The 23,454-nt window shown below is 36.4% G+C and overlaps 2 protein-coding genes across 4 annotated transcripts in view; one reads left to right on the forward strand and one right to left on the reverse strand.

Annotated features, from left to right (window-relative positions):
* Positions 1-23,454, reverse strand: part of LOC126776038 (transcription initiation factor IIA subunit 2) — a 61,135-nt gene that overhangs the window by 34,561 nt on the left and 3,120 nt on the right. The gene's annotated exons all lie outside the window — the stretch shown is intronic.
* Positions 536-21,541, forward strand: LOC126775927 (proteasome activator complex subunit 4A-like). Of its 3 annotated transcripts, XM_050498103.1 has the most exons (24): positions 536-995; positions 7,952-8,092; positions 8,166-8,282; positions 8,418-8,549; positions 8,859-8,903; positions 8,980-9,190; positions 9,275-9,428; positions 9,505-9,682; positions 9,777-11,201; positions 11,811-11,985; positions 12,170-12,448; positions 12,597-12,859; positions 13,143-13,388; positions 14,067-14,311; positions 14,576-14,703; positions 15,062-15,250; positions 15,895-16,090; positions 17,442-17,647; positions 18,034-18,152; positions 18,696-18,832; positions 19,152-19,321; positions 19,524-19,674; positions 19,857-20,227; positions 20,301-21,541. In XM_050498103.1, the coding sequence occupies exons 1-24, from the start codon at positions 766-768 to the stop codon at positions 20,673-20,675; spliced, it is 5,883 nt and encodes a 1,960-aa protein (XP_050354060.1). In that variant the 5' UTR covers positions 536-765; the 3' UTR covers positions 20,676-21,541. The 3 variants fall into 3 exon arrangements, with proteins under 3 accessions (XP_050354060.1, XP_050354061.1, XP_050354062.1); XM_050498104.1 differs by lacking the exon at positions 8,418-8,549 and having other exon boundaries at positions 8,166-8,291; XM_050498105.1 differs by lacking the exon at positions 8,418-8,549.

Consider the following 23,454-nt stretch of genomic DNA (forward strand, 5'->3'; position numbering starts at 1 on the left):
TTAACTCAGATCGGCACGTTTGACGCTCAGTTGGGCAAAATGTCATGAGATTAAAGATTACGATTACAACGTGTAATCAATCACGATTACAGATTAACTTTGATTCTGAAGAGGTAGCACAGAGATGCTCTCGAGCACTTACTTGACTCACACACTCACTATATTTTTTTATTACTTTCGTTATACTGATATCGTGGTTGATGATGATTACATTACGAGGACATAGGTCATTTTAATGCGACACTTTTATTACATGTTGAATAATTTAAATGCACAAAGTAGTAACTATTTATTTTTTACTTAAAATCGAGGATTATCGCAATTAGTTTCGTAATAAATTTCTTGCAGAGGATTATTTTTCGGATAGGCATAAAATAGTACTGCATTTTACTTTGATATTGTTGGAATTATATTGTTAAACGTAAAATGAAACGTAACATGATATCGTGATTTGGCCTCTTCACGGCCTTCTTTTATTGACTAAATGTCATAATGACGTCGTACTTAGCTTTGAGCAAAAAGTACGTCAGTCGAAATGTACACTTCGTGAAATGGAACGTATAAACCTTACATATTTTCGGATTTCATTTCTTGCTGAATTATATCAATGACTTGTGTAAATTCAATGTTAATATAACTTGTGGATGACTGTTGAAAACCAGAAGTGTTTTTTGTAGCGTATTTATAATACTGTGTTACTGTGACTTCAAATGTTAAAGAGTAGTGTTTTTATATTTTAATGTGAGCTTTTAAAATTCAATAAAAATGATTCAAGAAGAAGAATTTGACTCTTACGTTACAACCCCAGAGAGGATAAAGGCTTTGGGGTTCAAGCCGCAAAAAGAAATAGTAACGTGTCACTTGTTGCCCTATGCCGATAAAATAGACGAAGAATCAACAACATTCCTAGAACAGGTGAAGATAAATTTGGCGAAGGCAATCATGTTACGAGAAATGAAGCCGGCCTGTGGAGTCTGGTCTTCCAGGCTGATGAAGTAATTATATTTTACATATTTTTTAAATCATTCAAAATAATAATCTAAACCATTTTAACGTTTCTGTAAATTAAGAAGTAATATTTTTATATAGTTACCTATATATATAAACTATATACATAACTAACTATTATAATAAACTATTGGGTTCCTTAATTGATTAATACGTTAAAATTGATTGAATCATGAAATCTGATTGGTTTGGCTTCATATAAACTAACCTTTGGCAATGTCACTTGCAGCTAAAATATCTGGCTGTAACCCAGAACTCCTTGACCAAGACACTTGGCATTGTTGTTTTAATTACCTTATCAATTGTCAAATTGTTATTTTATTTTCACTGAAACTTGTTATTTTATTGTAACATTTTTATCTATATAGATATATGAGAAATGTTGTAATTTATATGTAACCATACTATCAAGATTGTTTAAATTACACAATTATATTATGTAAATTTAATTCCGAAGAAATATTTCTTACTGACATATCTGATATGAAGTATTAAAATAAAGAAAAATTGCAAAATTCCAAAATACTTTACAAACATTTTTTGAACATTCAATTCAAATATGATTTCAATAAATACACATAAACTTGTTTAAACCAAAGTATCTTTCAAATAAAATTTTAATTCATTCATTCTTATTAATAGTTAAAAATTCTAGAAAGTATAATATGATCCAAAGAAAACCTTGCAAAAAAAAAATTTTAAACAAAAATAATGTGTAATTTTTTTTGCCATACATCCATACATAATATAATTTTAATGGCAAATTAACAAATCAATTAATAAAAGATGGCTAATACTATTCTTTATTTTGGGGATTGGCATAAAAGCAACTATAATATTTGACTTGGTGTTAGGGCTTTGCGTAAATAAGCTTGATTGCGTAGGTACCACCCGCTTATTAGATATCCTACCAAGCAGCAATACTATAACAGACAAAACAGCCTTATTTTGTTCCGGTTTGAAGGTCTTATGAGCCAGTGTACCTGAAAATCTTAAATCCCAAGGTTATTAAATTAAGGCCATGTAAGGAATGGTTAATATTTCTTACAGCACCAATGTCGATGGGTGGAGGTGACTTATCATTTGCCCATCTGCCTATTTTATACAAGAAAAGAATAAATTGATATAACTAGTGTTCCCTCATTGATTGAAATTTGCCCATAATAATTATTAAAAATTTGAGGAAAACATTTACTTACTACCAAATGTTTTTATTGATAACAATAAAGCTTGTCAAAAGACTACTAAACAAAAAAGAAATATATTGACAAAAAGAGGAGAAAAATATGTGTCGAAATAATTTTAGGTGTTTGTCTATTTATTTATAGATACTAGCTGTGCGGTTTGGCCCCTGTTTAATTTGGTTTAATTATACATGCTTGTTTTATAAGCTATGTTTTTATTAGTTAATGTCTAAATACTGCTGTGCTTCTAAAGAATGTGGTGTTAAGTTATATAGACTAACTCTTCAATCTTCTTTAATAAATGGGCACTTTAATGCCAAAATATTTATTAAAATTAGGCTGATTGTTGCTGAGATAATTGTATTCAACCATATATTATATAAATAATAATAATTATTATTATTTATATAAATATTTGTCACAAAGTTTTAATAATTAAAATCAGCTTAATATATAAAAAATCGCCAAGCGATCTTTTTATCTGTACTGTGCTAATACCGTAGTAGATCATGCCCCGCTTATTTTTTCACGTTTTTATTTATATGTCACGTAACATTACTAAAACTATTGGTGCGAATTGCAAAGTGTGAAATGAAATTTTTATCATTATAAAACATTTAAAATTAACATGTTATTTATTAAATTAAATATTAAGCATAAATAAATAGATTAATTAAGGATGAATTCTTATCAAAATATATAAAAACCCAACGAAAATTACATTGATCTAAAGATGTCGTTAAAATGGTTACTGTGCATATCTATAAAAGATAGATATATGCTGTCGCTAATTTCCTTAGATATTTTGGAGACGCAATATTTTATGTATGTAACATAGCAATAATTTCATCTAAAGTTTTGGCGGTTTTGTATTATAATATATTAAGAAACACTATACAATATATTAACTTACTGTACCAGCTAGGTAGCGAATCCAGTTATATGGGATTAAAAGGCCTAAATATGTTAAGTATGTCATATGTTAGCTGTGATAAAGCGTGAAAAAGTATCAGATATACACAAAAGACATAACCTTCATTTATGACATTAGTGCGATTATTATTATTCTAGTAATTAAACAAAAATGAATATACCTACTGAATTATTATAGTGCCTCCTTATATATATTCTATATTAGGTGAAGTATTTCCATTTTCTAGGACAACAATATCTTTGCCATGACTTAATCATGAACAGTTGTATATAGTTGCCCAAGGGTAAAGCAGCGGGTAGTAATAGAAAAAAAATTACAATTGAGTTTAATTTTTACTAATCATTGACATGTTTCCGATGAATAATTCTAGATGAATAATTAAAGATGAATAATTAAAAATTTCCGATGATACATATCTAGTAAACATAGACAGATTTGTTTGTACTTCCATACGAACTTTCATAGCCTATTTATTACTATTTTGTTCCCTGTCTTGAAACGGGACTGTTGTTTCTTTAAATATAAGCAAAGAATTTGTGCATAGTTGCTTCTAGCACTTTTGAAAGGAAATAAATTAGCCTTAAGAGGTTAGAAGACGTAGGATAAGAAATTTTAACAGACAGATAATGCATGATTTAGGGCGTGGCCACATGTCTACGATACGGCGCCGACCGGGAGTCGTGCCGCAGCACGGTGCCGTGTACGGTGCACCGCAATGTTTTGCTGTTGCTTAGTTCGTACGTGATAATAAAAATGGCTGGCAATTTAGATGTCGTATTTTTAATTTCACTAGTGATGCTTCCCCGGATTTGAACCTCGATAAAGATCCTCGTGTTGTTTCCACTGAACTATCTCTTATATTTATTTACATTTAATACTTTTGTTGATAATAAAAAATTTAGGTTTGTCTTAAATATAGCTTGAATGATCGATTTGAATGAACATGCATAACTATATATATTATTTTTTATAAGTATATAGACACACGGTAGCGTGTCAAGCCAAGTTCAAGCTAACAAATCTGGCGAGCAGCACCGTGTGTAATATTACATGAACCATTTGGAGCCACTTTTGACCCCCTCGTAACTCAAAAAATATTTCATATAAACATGTCAATTTTGGTTTATACCTGCGAAATACATATGTGCTCTAAATTTCATAAACACACCTCAAACGGTTATTTAGACAATAACGTCCAAAAATCGTCATTTTTATCCCTAACTGACCTATAGATCAAGACTCTAACCCAGTTACAGATGACGTAGAAAGTTCAAATTTGGCTTCCACATAGGTACTTGGGTGAATACAAAAATCAGAAACTAGCAAATTTTTATCATTTTAATTGAATTATCAGGAGCACTTATAGTGCCTGTAATGTAAGAATCAGCAATCAAAATTGATGACAGCCGGCCTTCACGTGAACGCAACGAGTGGAACACCAACCCTAATTTTTTTTAAATCCAAACATATCTGTTTTAGTACTTTTAAATATTTATAACTAAGAGTATAGTCGACTTTCGTATTTATTATTCGTATATCTCATTTCTTTTGTAGTTGAAGTCAATGCCCAAAGCACATATCATAATATTGAACTTGGCTCTCATTTCACATTTATGTTTTTGATGGGATATATTATATAAGAAAAAAGGACGTACTTCCACTAGCGAAAAGAAATCGACATATAAATTTTCAGAGATTTTGATTAACACGAGCGAACTAAGCAACAGCAAAACATTGCGCCGCGCCGGGACGTACCGTGAGACGGCGCGGCGCCGTGCCGTAGTCATGTGGGCACGCCCTTACGCTAGACGGTGAGAATATACAAGAAAGCAATAACTAGTTAATTATGTAAGTAAGAAAAGGCAAATAGAATTTAAAAATCGAATTATCGTGTCTATATATATATTGTCATCCTAATTTAATAGCGACAACAGTTTTTCTTAATTAATCATCAGAGAAGAGGCTGAAAGAAAAAGCATAAGAGTCAGGTTTCAAAAAAGTTTTAAGAACATGTACAGTTCAAAACAGACATGTTCATTAAGAGATGTGAAAGATTCTCTAGGAGACTTGCCAATACCGATAGAAGAGAGGCATTTTAAAATATCATTACAGGACAAATCAAATATACACTGCAATACAATGTGGGTGTAGTATATAAGGTCGCGACGCAACAAAGGTGATCGATATTTGATTGAGCGTTATTGCGCATGCGGAGATACCTAGGAACACGCTTCAGTTGTTTAATTTTATAGGATACATTTTCACGACCTGTCGCGTGAAATACCTTGCGTTGACGTTTGTTTATGAGGACATTGTCCAAAGATAAAACAAGCATTAAATCAATCCTTGAACCAGCAGTATAGATATTGCAATAGATGAGGTCAGTTAGACACAAAGAAGAGAACAAAGAAACTAAAGTAAAAGTAAAGTAACAGCCTGTGAATGTCCCACTGCTGGGCTAAAGGCCTCCTCTCCTCTTTTTGAGGAGAAGGTTTGGAGCTTATTCCACCACGCTGCTCCAATGCGGGTTGGAACAACAAAAGAAACTAACAGCATTCAAATCTCTGCATCGTTGTTGTACATTTTCATAAATCAGAAATAAAATCCCCCATGATTATATGATGTTTATCATTAAGTTATATTATCGTAATTTATTAATGTCACGTTATATTTTATTATAAATGGAATACCTAATAGAATAATCCTAAAACCTATCAATCGTAACGGAAAAAATACCGTACGGCCTTTTATAATGCAAATGATAAACATCTGCATTATAAAGGGCCGTACGGTTAAAACCGGGCGTCGATGGTCAGGATCTTTATTTATTTAAAGATGATGATAAAACAACACAATAAGCATTGTTTTGACGATTTACTAATAGTATTTGAAACAGAAGGTGAGCCCGGATAGCGAAAGAAGTGTTGTGTTGTTATAAACAATATTCATTAAAGAGGCAGAGTGACCACCCTGTTCAAGTTCAACAATAATTATGATCGTTCATTGTAAATACATCGCTTTTTATACAAAAGTTAAATCATTATAATGTCGGTACTTGTAAAAATCATATCACGAAGTTTAATAACATTAAAACAAAATTTATAATCAAATTAACTTCAATAAATATTAGGTTATTCTAAATTATATACGCATTGGTCGAAGCGTTGAGTTTAACATATTATTTAAGCCATATCCATAAGTGAAAATAGTAAAGGTCTAATTATAAATCTTCTTCATATTAACACTAAAGTAAACCTACCTCTTGTAATTAACCTTAAGATACCTACATATGTACATCAACAATAAGTAAAAGTAAACTAACAGCCTGTAAATGTCCCACTGCTGTGCAAATGCATTCTTTCCTTTTGAGAAGTGGGTTTGAAGCTTTTTCCAACACGCTCCTTGAATGCGGGCTAGATACATGTGGCATATTTTTATGTGACACATGCAGGTTTAACAATCCTGAATTAATGATCCTTCACCGTTGAACACGAGATGAAGTAAACATAAAATAAACACATGAAAATTCAGAGGTGCTTACCGGAGTTTAGATTTAGGCGTTCTACCACGTGAGCATCTCGCCTCATACATACACCTTCATCATTTTTATTCTAATGAAAATGAAATAAATCGACTTATATTAAGTTTTAGGAAAAACCACAACTGTTTGTACAGATTTTAGAATCTAGGTTTAGCTTTAAATAATATTTATTCCCATAAAGACTAACGTCACTTACACGAGAACAATGTTAAACTTAAAATTAGTTATGTTCTTATCTTTGGTAGGACAATGAGACTCGCTCGACGCGTGCTGCGTTTAGACTGTTGTTTTAACTATGTAACAATGACCAACGTATTATTTATTTGAGAATCATTGCAATATTGGTGCACAGACCCAAACTAAGAGATTCCTTAGGCATTATGACATTTGTGCCACACCCAACCGGAAGCTGTTACAATAAAATTATAATATCATTTTTGGCTGGATGGCCACCTCCGCCACCTAAGCATTATCCGAGCGGATAGCAAATCTGAACCGACCCGAAAGAGTTCGGAGTACGAGGCATGCTATTACACACACGTCCAATTTCCAGACTGCTACATCATTTGGAAATAAGAATAAAAAATATATATTCGAAACGACTGCAGGATTCAACATTAACGCCGCATCTGAGCGCTGTTTCTCACATTCCGAATTTTGTCGCCCTGGACACTAGCTCCGTGTGCCCCTAGTGTAAATCTAGCGCTGTTCCGTTATAACCACTAGTCTTTTTTAATTTAGTTTAAATTTGTAGTATAATATTTCATCTGTTTTACTTGCAATGACACTGCACATTGCTTATTTAACAATTTATTACGAAAAAAATAGATTACAATTTATAAGTACATTATACAAGTGTCCAAATTAAACGTACACTCTGAAACAAGAAACATATTTGTACCTACTTTATATTCAAGGAATGAAACAGCGAATATTGTAACACATTCATCATAGTTTTAAATTTTGACAGTTGCTATATAATACAGTCAAATATTTTAAACCGACGTTACTTTTAGGACCCCAACATCTGGTCTCGCTACCTCCGCAGACGCTGACAACGCCTATATATTCTACAGAATATTAATTAAAAAACAAAATAAGTAGATTATTCGAACCGCAGATCTTTTAGGCATTCGAGTTGCCTCGTTTTAGGCAAGCCGATGTGCGGACTTTAGCAAAACGACAACGACGAAAAATTTTGACGTTTTTGAGTCTTCAGTTGGGCGCGCTAGTATCATACCTACTTCTTTTTATATCATTCATAATTAACTATTTCATTTCCAGGTATATCCGTATTTATGGCTTAAAATTTGGAAAAGAAGATCACATTGCATTTATAAAATTAGCCTACGAACTTGTACTCATACCAGACTTGGAACCATGCAAAATTAATAAATTTGCAACCTTGTTTATCATGTTAACAAAGTGAGTAACTGTTGAAGTAATTTAAATATTTTGTTTTTTTTTTTTTCTTAATTTTGGTATATTTTGCTTTCAGGAAAAGGTATCTCTTAACTCCTGAAGATCTTACACTTCCATGGCGACCTCTGTATGAAGTTGGTATAAAGATTTTTGATAAGAGTTCTACGAGTATCGGAATGTTCCACTACCTAACGTATGTCAGGTTTGAATAAAGTACACGATAATAGCACACTAAAACCAGTGTGATAATTAGGTTTTAATATCAGTCATTTAACCAAACATAACATATCATAATTATTTTTTAATTATTTTGACGGTTATTGTTTAGGCGAAAATCTTCTGAAAAACAAGAAGTGTCTAAGCTCGAGATGGTTCGAAAATTTCTGTCAGGATACGGTTTAGATGACGCACTCGATTTATTTGGACTTTCAATGAGGCAGAATGAAAATGATCTCCCCACGTAAAACATAATATATTTTGGTGCTTAATTATTTCGGTGGCAGTGGAGATGGGTTCACAGTTCATTAAATTCACATTATGATAAAAGCCTATCACAGTCACATCTATGTTCATGACGTGTATAAATGTTTAATGTCAAATATTTCAAATTAGAATCATAGATTTAGGTGCTCTTTTAACCATTTTTGAGGTTATTCATGTAATTTTATTTTCACATATTAGCACTATCGTAATGATGGCAGGGGTTACGCATGGTCTGTTCAATATTATTTCATGTAATATTTAATTATTTTATTTTTTCATATTGCAGGTCCTTAGAAGGATCATACATGACAATGATTAAATGTGCGAGGCCGTAAGTTGTTTAAATATGAATAAATATATATATTTCATACGAATTTCTTTTTTTATATCATTCTACTATTTTTTAGATATTTCGATGTAGGTGCAACAAAAGAGATATTAGAAGAGCTGCTCCCACTTATTTGTCCCTGGTCATCCAACTCCCAAATGATGGGTTCACTCACTAGTTTTCTGCCGATAGGACTTCATCCCAAGTACGCAAATCAAGGCCACGAGCTCTGGTTTGACCAGCTAATGGCATTATGGGATTCATGTTACAATTCCCAATGTGGAATTTCTGTAAGATTATCTTTTTTACTATTCGATATTATTCTAATACAAATAAATAGTTATTATTAACTCTTAGTAATGAACATATTTTAGGATATAATGATACTTTTCGCTGGTTTGGCTAAAAAAAATCCAGGCGCGATAGATTGGACCCCTCATGTACCAAAACTATTTATGCGATTCTTTCACGCACTTAACTTACCCGTGAGCTACAAAGATATGCAGTACTCTCGTAATCATTCTTTAGGTAAGTTACTTTAACATATATTTTTGCACAACGTTGGCCACTGTTATTGTTATATATACATTTTTTTTTTTTTTAGATATGAAATGTGTAGCTTCGTGGATAGTGTGGACAATAAATCCAGATGGGGTTGTGTTGAAACATCTTCGTTCATTCCTTGCTGGATTTGAAAGTTATTTACATAGCGCAAATTCTGGTCGATGGTCATTTAAACTACGTGATCTTATAAGAAAATTGGCGCGAGAATTCCTCAATAGGTATGATTTTCCTAAATTGTTCAATTTAATTATAATATGAATTCAAACTGAATGTTTTTGTTAATAATAAAATATATATAACATTGTTCTATAGACTACGTCGTGAACGCGAGAAGAGATTCCGCAATACTTGGGAGAATAAAACACCAGAATCGTATAAACTCCGCGAAGAAGATGTAACAGAGTTTGTGAAAATTGTGTTTAGGCCGACGTTCCAAGCCGTAAACAGTAGGAGTGGATCTCTTGACATTTCTATCGCCTTACATAACTTGGCTATTCTCCGACCAGCAATAGTTATACCTCCTTTACTTGAGAAGTTGAAAACTTCATTGACATCGTTAACTGAGCCTCATAGAGTAACCGCAGCTATGTCGGCAGTAGCGGCCGTCGCTCGCCCGATGCTTCGAGGAGCTGATGCTGATTACCCAGAAGGTCCTACCCATGTAGTTCCTTTCCTAATGGCGGTGCTACCGGGGCTCGATCCAAACGATATTAAAAAATCTTTAGTCACATTACATTTCATATTAATATTTAGCAGTATGATACCATATGTCGATTGTAGCTCAGCTCAGGAGTACTGGCCAGATCTTACAGATGAAGAGCTTCTAGTCTGTGAATCGACTGCTCAATTGGAGGACTTTGTCTTAATCTTTCTAGATAGAATTTTTATTATCATCGAGTCATCTACTCTAGAACATGCACGTCTCGACACTAAAGATTCTGATTGCGCTAGGAGCAAAACAGATGCTGTAATGGAAACTGCTATATCCTCCGCCGCGACAGCAGTACTGACACAGTGCTCTCCCAAAATATTCAGAGAAGCGCTAAGGAAGTTTAAGTCGTTTGCGACTGAATCAACGTTCGAAACTAACGTTTCGGGAAGCATGGTTGGAGTGCTATTACACGTATTCGCTCGAATAGATACCGAATCCACATTATCTGCATTTTTGCCGAAACTTCTAGAGGAGTTAAAAGAACTGACATCCAGTGACGAAGCTCTACGCGAGGAAAACCCTCCCAGAGATCTTGTCTACAGATTAGTTTTATTGATGCATCTTGTAGATTGTGACGGTAAAGTCTTGCTTAAATATATTCCGCAAATTTTACCCGTATTAGACAGGATATTAAAATTACACTCGAAATATGCGTTGACACGTGCGTGTGAGGTTTTGAGTCACGTGTTGAACTCGTTGTCTTTTGTTGACTTGAAAGAATGGAAGAGCTCATCACAAGATTATGGTAGCGCACCTGAGAAATGGCTACCAATACGTGAATGGGGTCGCGGTTGTTTGTTGAAAGACGCGAAATTTAAGTGGCACGTACCGTCTGCTGAAGAAGCCGAATGCGCTCAAATGATTTCAGACAGATATTTAAAGCACGAGGTGATGAGACTCAAGCAGTGGATAAGTGGAGAGAGGTCAATGAGTCGTGAGCGAAGATTGAAAAGCTTCAGTGTTATCATTTCTGTGATGGCCTGCAGCACATTCCTGCCACAGCCAGATGAAGAACCTATTGCTCTGTAAGTAATAATGATATCATTAATACTAATTTTTACCTTCTTATTTTCTCTTATTTTCTCGTTGGTCTATTGGTAATCTCACAAACCACTAAGTCCTGGGTTGAAACCCGGGTTGGACTAATAAAAAAAAGTTATTAGGTTATCTATCGAAAAAAATCCCAGAAGCAGGCCCGAGTATACATCAAAAAGCCCGTCCAACCGTTGGTCCTTGCTTGGATTTTTTCCTGACTGCACTTTGCCCATTCACTTTACTACATGCCCTGCGCAGTTGGCTGGTACTGTGAGTGGCCGCCATAACAGAAATTGGTCGGGGAGATATCAGCATCATCACCAATCATCAATCGCTTGCGCTTAGCACATTTGTATAGGTCGGTGAAATGCGTTTGTCTATTCCATTCGTCGCTTTCAAGTCTTATCCTTAGTTACTCACTTGTCGCATATATAATTTTTTAAAGTAGCCAGTCTTTCTATAGCCAGTCATTGCGTAACATTAATTACTCAGAGACTAGTTGGCCCTGAACAGGAGAATCTTAATCGAACATTCCGGGCTTAAACCAGGCAAACACATTATAATTATGAATTAATTATGATTTTATGTTTTTTTTATAGATTAGAGTCCCAAGTACCAGCCACGAGTATGCCGTTCGTAACTGCTGTTCCATATACCGTAACTTTAGACGGTGAAAACATGCGAGTCGCTTTAACGCGCCTCCTACTCGAAGTTCAAGCGAAAATGCTCGCTGACAAAACTGATGACACACGAGGCTTGGATATGCTTCTCCTAGTAAATATAAAACATATATTCATTACACGCATGTAGAAAGCTCGTTGTATATAAAAGTAACCGGGATGCGTTGCGGAGCCCCTTTATTGTTTTATATATTTTGCACATAGTGTTTCAGTACACACCCAATTGAACAATAAGCATTGAAGCTAGTACTTACATAATATAAAATAACAACTGTCAGTGTTGGGAGCGCGTGATCATCCTGAAGAGCCTCCGCTCCGGGCCGGGGCTGGAGGCGCGCCTGCGCTCGTACGGCGCGCTGGAGCGCGCGCTGGACGGGCGCGGCGGGCGCGTGCGCGGCGACCTCTCGGCGTCGGCGCGCCTGCGCATGCTCATCGCGGACGCCGCGCGCCTGCAGGACGAGGCCCGCGTGGACTTGGCGTGCGAAGCCGGGATCACACCGTCGGCGATGAAAGCGGTGCATGCGCTGTACGAACTTGCCATCAATACTTATAGCTCGGTAGGTACATGTATTCGATTTCTGTAAAAGTATCGTTTCGACTCATCGTACTAGCAATTTTCTTTAGAATTAAACCTTATTATTAAAGGGGATATTGTATACAATTGTCGATAGACTATCACACCTGTAATACTTTAAACTTTATCAGGTTCGCATTTCCGCACAAATTCGCCTCTACTGGATGTTGAACCACTATCCGTACTCATATCGGGTGCTAATCCCGAAGCTAGTAGAGTTGCTTGCGACCGGAGGTGAAGGAGAAGAGTGGCACGCGCGTCACAAGGGAGCTCTTTTCATGATGCTGGGGCCGAAGGTCGGACCTCTCGTGGCAAAACAAGACTGGGAGGTGGTTGGAGCGCTGTGGCCAGCGATACTAAAGGCTCCATTGAGCGAGAAACCAACTATACACCGGTAAGGAATTCTGCACATACACAACCTCACGATATATTCTTCAGTTTATGAAATAAATATATTTTTATTTATTTATTTTGGAAACAAACCGCATAATATAATACAAAAACATTTGATGAAAAAATCAAATGTAAAATATTATATGTTTGAAATCACAATAGAGTTTGTGTGAAAAGTTGTAACCTGGTCATAACGGCCACACTTCCGTGTTCTTGTCCCTAATATTATTAATAATTATAATACTGATCGATTAAATACTTCATAAATATATTTCTTTAAATAGGTTGGAACATGCCTTTAGCGAAACATTACATCGCCATTTTCCCGCCGTGAATACGCGCTTAACAGTCTCGCAAGCTGCCGTTGATGCAGCGAAACGTCTTCTGAGTGAGGAACAAATGAACGATGCAGAATTTCAGGAACAGCTGGAAAAATCTGTAGAAAGAGAAGTCGCTACGTCTGATAAAATGGAGAAAGTGTATATTAATCTCGTGAATGATTTGGTATCTATTGCGGAGAATTCCAACGGGTGAGTTATAAGAATTATAATTTAATTCACACAAATAATAATTATCATAAATAATTAAGGACAAGCAGTGGAGGCGAACTCGTCTTTTTCTTATTTTGCTATAAATAATTATTCAACATTTTAGTAAAAAAAATTGAATAATAACATTAAAGTTTTATTTGGAAATTAGTAATATTGACAAAAAACAAACGATTACCAACTTAGTATATACCTGATATGTGTTATAAATACAAATAGTATATTCACTCTTATTTATAAAATATTTATATATTATTTTTGTATAAATTTGGTTGCGGCTTATGTACATTAAATTATGAAGAAAAAATATTTACATTAGAGATATGCATACCCTTTATTTGTATAGTGACAGTAAATATCCCACTGCTGCTCTCCCTTTTTGAGGAAAAGGTTTATAGCATATTCCACCCCCGCTGCTACAATGCAGGTGGGTAGAATACACATATAGCATAATTTCAATGAAGTTAGACACATGCAGGTTTCCTCACGATGTTTTCCTTCTCCGTCAAGCATGAGATGAATTATAAACACAAATTAAGCACATGAAAATTCAGTGGTGCTTGCCCGGGCTTGAACCCACGATCATCGGTTAAGATTCACTTGTTCTAACCACTAGACCATCTCGGCTATTTGTACAATTTGTATTTAAACTTGTTCTAGTCAATGGCGCCGTTTGGAGCTAGCCATGCAAATGTTAACCTACTGCCCTCTGATACAAACCCCGTACCCGCCGCGCGCCGTCCGCCTCATGGTGCAATCGCTTCTACATGACGATATCATCGTGCGACGAATTGCCCTAAAGCTAACTCACTTTGCGTTAAAACAACGCAAACACAAAATTAAAAAAATAAAAGTCGACCCGTACGAAGTAGCCGGTGTTCCCAAGCCGGATCGACATGTACCAGGTTATTCATTTAATTTATATTATCTATTCCTAGTGGCTTATATATATAGTAGCGCCATTACATGGCGTCGAAATTCAAATTTCGACGCCAGCTTTACTAAACTTACATGCATCAGTCGACGTCATGCGACGCACTATTTATTTCTAAAAGGTCCTATCTATTTTAAATTATACATTGAAAGTTTTGTTTTAAAGCGACGGTATAAGATAGCATTTTAATACACGAGTATTGTATTAAAATTAAACAAAAAATTTCGTATTATAGGTTATAGAAAGGATATCGAATGGGCGATGTGGTCCGCAGATGGTGATATACTTACTGATGAAGAATGGGATAAACCATGGTTACGAGACTACAACTACGGTTTCTATGCTTGGCCGAAAGAACTTAAGGTATTTATTTAGATTAATAGAACAATTAAATTATATTGTAATAATATTTTTTTATAAAATAGGAAGGCGGATTGGCAAATGGACCATCTGATAGTAAATCATCACCATCATATATGTCATTGGCGCTGTAGGAACTAGTAACTTTACATTGTCACTGTGCCACCAACCTTGCGAACTACATCCCTTGTGCCTGTAGTTACACTGGCTCACTCATCCATCAAAGGGAATATAATAATACTATATATTGCTGTTTGGTGTTTGAATAAGTGATGGATAGGTGGTACTTTCCCAAACGGGCTTGCACAAAGCATTACCATGAAGTAAATTATATACTACGGTTAATTCATTTATTTCTTAGGTGGCAGCACCAATCAGCAAGCAAACATATTCAATAGATAAAGCTCCCGAAGACATGGAAGAAGGCGAACGATACTTGTATGAGTTCTTCAGCGATGAAGCGAATATCGAGCGTCTCGTGGCGTTCCTCACCGTCGAGGAGAAGAAGGGGAAGGATAAATTCAACGGCATACGTTATGCAATGTTTCGGGTGAGACTTATAATGATAAAAAAATATTACATTCAAGTTATTCTAAAACAAAGCCGTGTTGCTTTCGACCGGCAAGGATAGAGACAACACATATGAATCTTTAAAATATCTCGGAACATGTACTGACCAGAATAATTATTCTATCGTCAACGGCAATTTATTGTTAATAGAATATGCCCAAAGGAGTACGTGACTACTCAAATACTATTTACTAGTCGAATTATGTGTGTGACATTTTAAAAACACGGTGCCCGACCCCTAATAAATGACGTAAGGTCACTGATGATGACGTCTTTTTTTTATAGAATAGGAAGGCGGACGAGCATATGGGCCATATGATGGTAAGTGGTCACCAACACCTATAGACATTGGCATTGTAAGAAATGTTAACCATCGCTTACATCACTAATGCGCCACCAACCTCGGGAACTAAGATGTTATGTCCCTTGTGCCTGTAATTACACTGGCTCACTCACCCTTCAAACCGGAACACAACAATACCAAGTACTGCTGTTTTGCGGTAGAATATTTGATGAGGGGGTGGTACCTACCCAGACGAGCTCGCACAAACCTCTACCACCAGTAATTACAAAACGATTAGGACTACTACGAACCTTCGGAAATGAAATAGCTCGTCCCCGCAGATGGTGTTCGCGCAGTTCGGCGAGCGCGTGTCGGGCCCGCTGCTGGCGCACGCGCGGCGCTGCGCGGGCGCGGCGCAGGAGGCGCCGCAGCGCTTCGCGGCCGAGCTCGCCACCGCCGCGCTGCGGGCGCCGCGCGACTGGCCGCGCGAGCGCGCGCTGGCGCTGCAGAGCTCGGCGCTGGATATTATTAAAGCGGGTACGGAAATTTCTCCCGCCTTCCGCGTTTCCCCGGTTACTGACTTGCCCTCTTTGACGCGATGTATATACTTATACATAACATATTCCGATCGAAGAAAAACAAAACATAGATTTACATATTCCGTGCGCTAGTAGTTCTACAGTATTATACCCTACATTAACGTTGACTGGAAACGCAATTTTTTCGCGAATCCATAATAAAAATCAGATTATTCAAGATCCCAACCGATGATATTGCATCAATTAAATTGTTTATTTGTCTCTACACCTTTTGTGGTTGAAATAGACTATAATTGTACAGTCTTAACATTACATTCAAGTAACTGGAAGGTTGATACATTTTTTTAGAAAACAATAAATTTAATGTAGATATTTTATGGGAATCTCCTCAATCCATGAGAACATTCCATGTTGGAGTCAACTTTTGCAATATACAGTCCCTATACTAAGTAGGATCTCATATCGAAGATGAATGCAGGCAGATCAGATAATTAGATCCAGATTTGTTCTACCGATTTAATTTAAATCTGAATTTGTTCCGTGGAATATAATGAAATAAATGTCCCTAAAATCAACCTGCATAATTTTTTTTATACAACTAATAAGCACTTCGTTTATTTCAAACTTTAGTCTTTGGTCAATATGTTTCAAAAAAAACTTGGATTCTCTTTTACTCTAAAAATTTTTTTGAAAACAATTTTTCTACAAATTCGACTTCCAGCCAATGTACTGCTATGTAAATAATTCAAAAAATTAAGCTAATTTGTACGTAGAATTTAAGAGATTTTCATATGCTTAAATTTCTTCATTGTAACTGTTTAGTATACGGTTATAAATGGCTCACATTCGTTTAGCAAGATTAGCGTTTTATCTATTCCTATTTGATGATCATGTTCTAATTTTGTAATTCAACACATTGTTTTAATTTGTATAGTTTCTTTTTTTTTGTTGAACGCTTTTCCATGATCAAAACTGCACTTCTAAGAACTTGACTGCAGGTTTTTTTTGGATAATATTGAAAAGTAGTTTTTTATGTTTTCTGTTACAGAATTTATATATATTATTTTATATGCCCTTTCTATGTATATTATATCTATCTCTGTCTATCGAGTAGAAGAGCAACATTAACAAGTATCACCTTTGTTGGTTTTTAATAAAACTATTTGCACATAATGCACTCGAGGCACTTCGAGACTACTCGAGAGTAGATATTATAAGTTCACAAGTGAATGCAACTCGATTTGAACTCGCGACATCGAAATCAGCAGCCTTATAAGCTAGCCACTAGACAGACGAGGTAGTTGCACACAAAAATCGCAATTATGAAATGCCCGACTACACCCCTAAAGGTCTGACGGCGGTCACCCCGGAGACGATGGAGGACTGGGGCACGTGCCTGGCGACGGGCGTGGAGAAAATGGACCCGCGGCGCGGCGCCGCCGTGCTGCGCGGCCTGCTGGAGCTGTGCGCGCCGCCGCCCGCCCGCGGGGACGCCGACCCCGACCCCGACCACAGCACCTCCTTCGTCATCTGTGCCCGCCTCTACGCCTTGCAGGTCTCTTTCGTATTCTTTCTCGGTGGTACTTGCAGTCTGCTCACCAGACATCTTATTCTTGAGTATAAGTAAATCGGTACAAGTTTTCTTAGCTGGTTAGCTTGCACTCCATTGCCATAAAAAAAACTCAGAATAAGATAATTATTTTTTATTATTGAAGTTTGAATAAAACCTTAAGGCCGTATTGTAATAAAAATTGCTTAACGCCTTGACGATTACTTCAGTGTCGCCCTCGACATTAGCCGGGTCGCTTTAGACGTAATTGGTCTTTTTATATACCTACCTTTAATTATGTGGATGTAAAGCTATATATTATATATCATTAGTTACACATAAGTATCAATACTGTAGTATTTATACACTTTTTCAACATCAAATATTTTCAGGGCGCTCTTGGATGTATGTCATGGCGGGCGGCGCCGTTAGCAGCTGAATTGCTAAAACGACTAGACTCCGCAAACTTTATTCAACATCCCTATCAAAACGTCAGGGAAATTGTGGGCAGGTAAAATATTTGACAAATTATATAATTGTTTGATTAGGCGGGCTGGAGGTGCTGAGGCAATAACTTGGATTGGGAACTTCTTTCCAAATAAATTGAACATTTTCTTTCATTCGGTTGTTTCAATAACAATTTATCGTAAAACAAATCTAATTATTTCGCAAACGAATGGACTTATGCTTGTATTTTACTATATTTTCATAATATACTACATTAAATCCTCGAAATTGGATTATTTATTGTTTTATATTTTCCTATTCTGGAGGCCCCGGGGCTGTCCGGATGCCCGGATACCCTAAATCTGGCCCTGTGTTTATAAACGAAAGTACAAAAAATATAAAACAAAATACGAACACCAAAATGAAATACGATTCCGTAATTTCAATTCTTGTACTTGCAAAACTTATTACAATTATTATTGTTCGTTGGCAACAATACAACATAAAGAAATGTAATTTCCATACAAAATACATACATAAAATATTTTTTAACAAGCGCGCTTCCATAATGAAAGCTCTTCTAGAAAACGTTATAAAATGTTCACAGTATACTGATGACAATATTCGATACTGAACTGGTGATCGAAGGCGGCGGCGAGTCAAGCGCGGCGCCCTGCTTGAAGGACTTTCTCGCCTCAATTGCGCCAAGACTTGCTGCACTTTACGACGAAAATGGAGACATTGGTATGTGCTCGTAATGACATTTATTCATTTTATAGTTCGCGGTGGAATCGTTAGTGAGCCGTATAATGTAAAAAACAGAATAAAGTTTTTTTTTCAATACCTGACATTTCGGTTAAAGAACTATATATGTTTATTAAAATTTTTACTTAATACTCTATTTTATTTATAATATATTGTAAAAGTAACATTTGATAACATTCGTTATTTATTTCTAAAATATTACATAACTTTTTTCTAATATTTTATACATATTTTATGACTTATTAATATGTTACTTCTATACGTTTACTAACAAATGTTTGAAAACATTTTATTGTAGTGGTAAAAACAGCAGTGTCGATGGATGGGCAGTGCGGCTCGCGGGAGACTATCGCTGCCGATAACCCCGTGGCGCCCATCACCGCGGTACCGCTCACCGCGCTCACCAAGAACAGCCCGCAGGTCGCCAGACTGACGACAGATGCACCCAGGGACGATCACGCGCACCAGGTGGGGAACACTACACTGGCACTCGTGTTATTTGACTACATTTATAGTATTACGTGTTATTAAATATGTATGTATATTTTAACCTATAGCACTATTATATACTTATACTGGTATTGTTACTTAAAAGGAAAAAATATTGCATCGCTTGCATTCAGATCGATGAATTAATCAAACCTAATTAACAACGTTATCCATCGTGCAGACCGAAGGCAGCGAATCAGCGGAGACTGAGAGCGAAGATTCCGCCGCGGACAAACAGCTGGTCGAGCAACTCGACAGCGCGCTGCGACTGTCCGGCGACGTGGCGCCTGCGCAGAGACATCACGCGCGGGCCGTCAACCTGCTCACAACAGGTGAGAGAACTTTAAATATATATTATTGCTTCTTATCATTCCATCATATTTGATGCTTTACCGTTTCCAGAGCCAATGATTTGCTTAGATGGCCGTAGCAAGCCTTCCTATATATAAAACATGATCTTTTTTGCTTTCGTCTAAACGTAAAATCTAAATATATATCTTGTTTCAATCTATAGTTCTTCGCGGCTGCATGGGTGTGATAGTTCGAGGCGTGTACAGCAACACGGAGACCCAGTACGATCTCGTCTGTACTGCGGGCGCACTCGCGTCGAGAGGCCCTCCGCAGCCGCACGAGGAGCTTCCCCGAGCCGCTGGAGGTTTCCTTGCTAGCCTGGCCTTAGCCAACCACTCCTCGTCCGCTTTCAACAAAGCTCTAACAGTGTTGGAGACTCTGGCAGATGGCAGATCATGGTGGGCCCGATTGGCATGCATCGACTTTGCTCAGCCGTTACTCTTCTATGGCCTGCCCATGTTATGTGATGAACCAGAGAGAGCAGTCCGAGCCGAAAGATTCGCCTTGAAGCTTATGAGAGATTCTAGAGTTGAGGTTGGTGTAATAAATTTATTTAATTATGTCTCTATTTATATTAAAAGTAATTGAAATAATTTTGTTTTCTTAGGTTAGACAATCTGCGGCAAAATTGCTGACTGGTCTAATGCACTGCCGTGCGTTACCAAATGAAGACATGACACTCAAATCTCTTAAGAGGAGCTGTCGGTCTAAAGAGCTAGTAGAACGCCACTGCGGAGTGTTAGGTCTTTGTGCGTATTTAGCTTCTCGGCCGTATAGCTTGGGCCCGAGGCTTGGCAATGTATTGGCAGAATTATCAAAACATACGAGTGCACCGGATCCCATACCGGCAACCATTCGAACCGCTTTGGCAGACTTCCGACGAACACATCAAGATGACTGGCCCAATCACAGGGAACAGCTCACAGAGGACGAATTAGATCTTCTAGCAGACTTAACCTCACCGCCATCATATTGCGCGTAAATCAATGATATATTCTTGACTAAGTATATCGATGTTTAAATAATACCTAATAAATGGACAATTTATGACATATTTCAACTTATATGGTTAATCAATCATTAATTAATCTCATAATAAATTAATCCAATCGTAATGAAGTCTTACATGTTAGTAATATATTAAACAGCAACACTTGTACGAAAAAAAATGCAACTAATCACGAAAATGATGCTGTTTTATTTAAATTTTGAATCGTGTCATTTTATTGATTACCTATAAATGAAATACATACATAAAATTTTCAAATATAATTGTAATAAGAACTATGTAATCGGAGTGGGTTATCTTGGTGTCTATTATATCTGTGTAGGTGCAGGAAAATATATTAAATGGTGTTGTAATATTTTCATTTGTATAGTTTTCATTAAGACATGGTTTTGTATAATAACTTAGCAAAGGTTGATTTAGAGAATCGTGGAAAAGATTATAATCGTTGGCATGTTGGAAAGAGCAAAGGTGTTAATAACAACTTATCTTGGAAATATTTTTTATTTAATATCTCCAATAGCTTGAACAGATATTGTTTGCTCTCGGTGGTAGAAGGTTTTGCAAGTACCTCATAAATAAAGTTATTGTTTATGATTATATATAATTTTCTGACATTTTTATGCATTTTTTTCAATAAAAATATTTTAATTAAATATTATATCTAACCATTTGTTAAAAATAATTAACAATATGTAGATTTACATCTTCTCTGTCGTTTATTGCTCTTTTTAATTTTTATAGATCTGTCACTTGGGTGTTTTTTTGTAAAAAACTGTATATTATAATTTCTAAACATTTCTAGGATAAAAATAAATATAATAAAGGAAAAAAATAAAATACCCCATAACTTTAGAACGTTTTTTATTTAAAAGATGTAGATGCATGTGTTCCCATTAATAGTATAACTGTTTTGAGAAACTTCGGTACCAATTTTTTTCACTTACAACTCAAACCATACTCAACGAATCAAACATCGATACTTAGTATTGTTGTGTTAAACACTCACCATCAGGGGGCCCGTTTGAAAGTCAACCACCCAATAAATTAAGAATTACAGCTAGCGCAGTTTCGGCCCCGCGCCACAAACAAGATAAACTTTATAATTTATCAATAAATAAATTAACGCGAACGGTTTACATGGTATCGAAAGGTATGGTGTCTTTCAGGTGTCCTGAAGACATTAATGCTGGTGTTACCGAGGTAGGAATCGTCACGGTTATCGTATGTCTGTGTGATATTATTAATATTGACCATCTATCAAGCCAGCAATGAGATTGTCTTTTTTTTCGATGATGTCGTAGTTGTCGCATTCGTTCGGCCTTAAGTATTTTAGAATCCTTTTGATGAGAGCATTCTACCGATTTACGGATTTTTGGAAGAGTAATCTAATCTAAGAGTGTATTTTTTTTAAATAATTTATTGGAACAAAACAAATTAACATTAAGAAATGTGATTGTTAACAGCATTAGTCATAGTGTGCGTCCACTTTGACGGCCTAACGCGGTTGCGACGACGGGCGCGAAGTATCAAACTTATGAAACCGCCGTTTGCGTCCATAGCGTAGTGACTAAGGCGCCTAGCACGCGTAGTTTTCAAACGTCCTATCCGCGCATTATGGCTACACTACGAGCCTAGACAACAAGCGAGCTAATGCGCGGTTGGCGGTGATATCAAACCAGGTCGGTCTTGTCGCCCGGAGTATGCGCTTTTGCTAACCTTTCTTTTGTAAAATTACGTAAGGTGTTTATAAGTGCTATTCAATCTAAACCAACAGGCAAAGTAATCATCCACACCACAGTAATCGCGTAAAATAAGAAAATTATTGAACGAAATAAAAGAACAATTTAGTGGAAGTGTATGTAAGTTTAATATGCCTGCTATCGTATCGGATATCTAATAGGATAGGATCGGACTATCATATAAAAATATCAAAACCTCGTCCATAGTTTACAACACCTGAAATAAGTCTTATCGCTATAGAAGCTCGCTCGTCACTGTGGCCACCACGCGCCCCCGCGCCATAGTCCCTAGTCACCGCGCATTCAGTGTGGACACAGGCACCATTAGCACCCACCTCCAAGGAGACGGCGTTCCAACATTCAATAAACTTTTATTGTTTATATTGAGTAAAAAAATATGCTTTTTTATAGTTTATTTTAATATTTTTTTCAGTATTAAATCATATTCGACAACGTCATGCCAGGTTTCTGAAAATTTAACAAAACATTGACTTCTCCACTTTTAATTTACAATTCCATTTTATGAATATTTGCCGTATTTTTTTAATTTCGGGCATTTTTTTAACGCTGAAATAAATCTCGGGTAGCCCTACACCATATTCACTTTTGTATTAGTTATAGACAAACTTGCTCAACTTAGCTTCAATCTTTAAAATAATATTATATTGTAATTAAAAACTTAATCAAATCAAAAATCAAATTCACGGGTTGAATCAGGACCAGCAAAGGCCCGCGTATGCGGGCCGGCCGTCATAGCGCCACGGTAGCACGCGAAAGCGATCCTGTGGCGTTCCTCGTTAAGACGGAAAGGATGCCGCTGGTTTTTTAGTGGGTATTTCGATGCTCGGGGTGCACTCGGCGCCTTGGACACCGACAAGCCCCCCACTGTTCCCGTGGGGGAAACGCGTAATGCGTTTTTCCAGAGTTAAGACCAGTATTGCACAGTACAGTAACAGTAACAGCCTGTTAATGTCCCACTGCTGGGCTAAGGCCTCCTCTCCCTTTTGAGGAGA

The sequence above is a fragment of the Nymphalis io genome, chromosome 19 (genome assembly GCF_905147045.1).
Source record: "Nymphalis io chromosome 19, ilAglIoxx1.1, whole genome shotgun sequence".
Lineage (NCBI taxonomy): Eukaryota > Metazoa > Arthropoda > Insecta > Lepidoptera > Nymphalidae > Nymphalis > Nymphalis io.

What these genes read in the sequence shown, in the direction of transcription:
- LOC126775927 (XM_050498103.1), top strand. Translation starts at nt 766, where the DNA reads ATGATTCAAGAAGAAGAATTTGACTCTTACGTTACAACCCCAGAGAGG. An exon ending in ATGATTAAATGTGCGAGGCC is followed by an intron (nt 8,904 to 8,979) that starts GTAAGTTGTTTA and finishes ACTATTTTTTAG; the next exon opens with ATATTTCGATGTAGGTGCAA. An exon ending in CCCGCCTCTACGCCTTGCAG is followed by an intron (nt 17,648 to 18,033) that starts GTCTCTTTCGTA and finishes AAATATTTTCAG; the next exon opens with GGCGCTCTTGGATGTATGTC.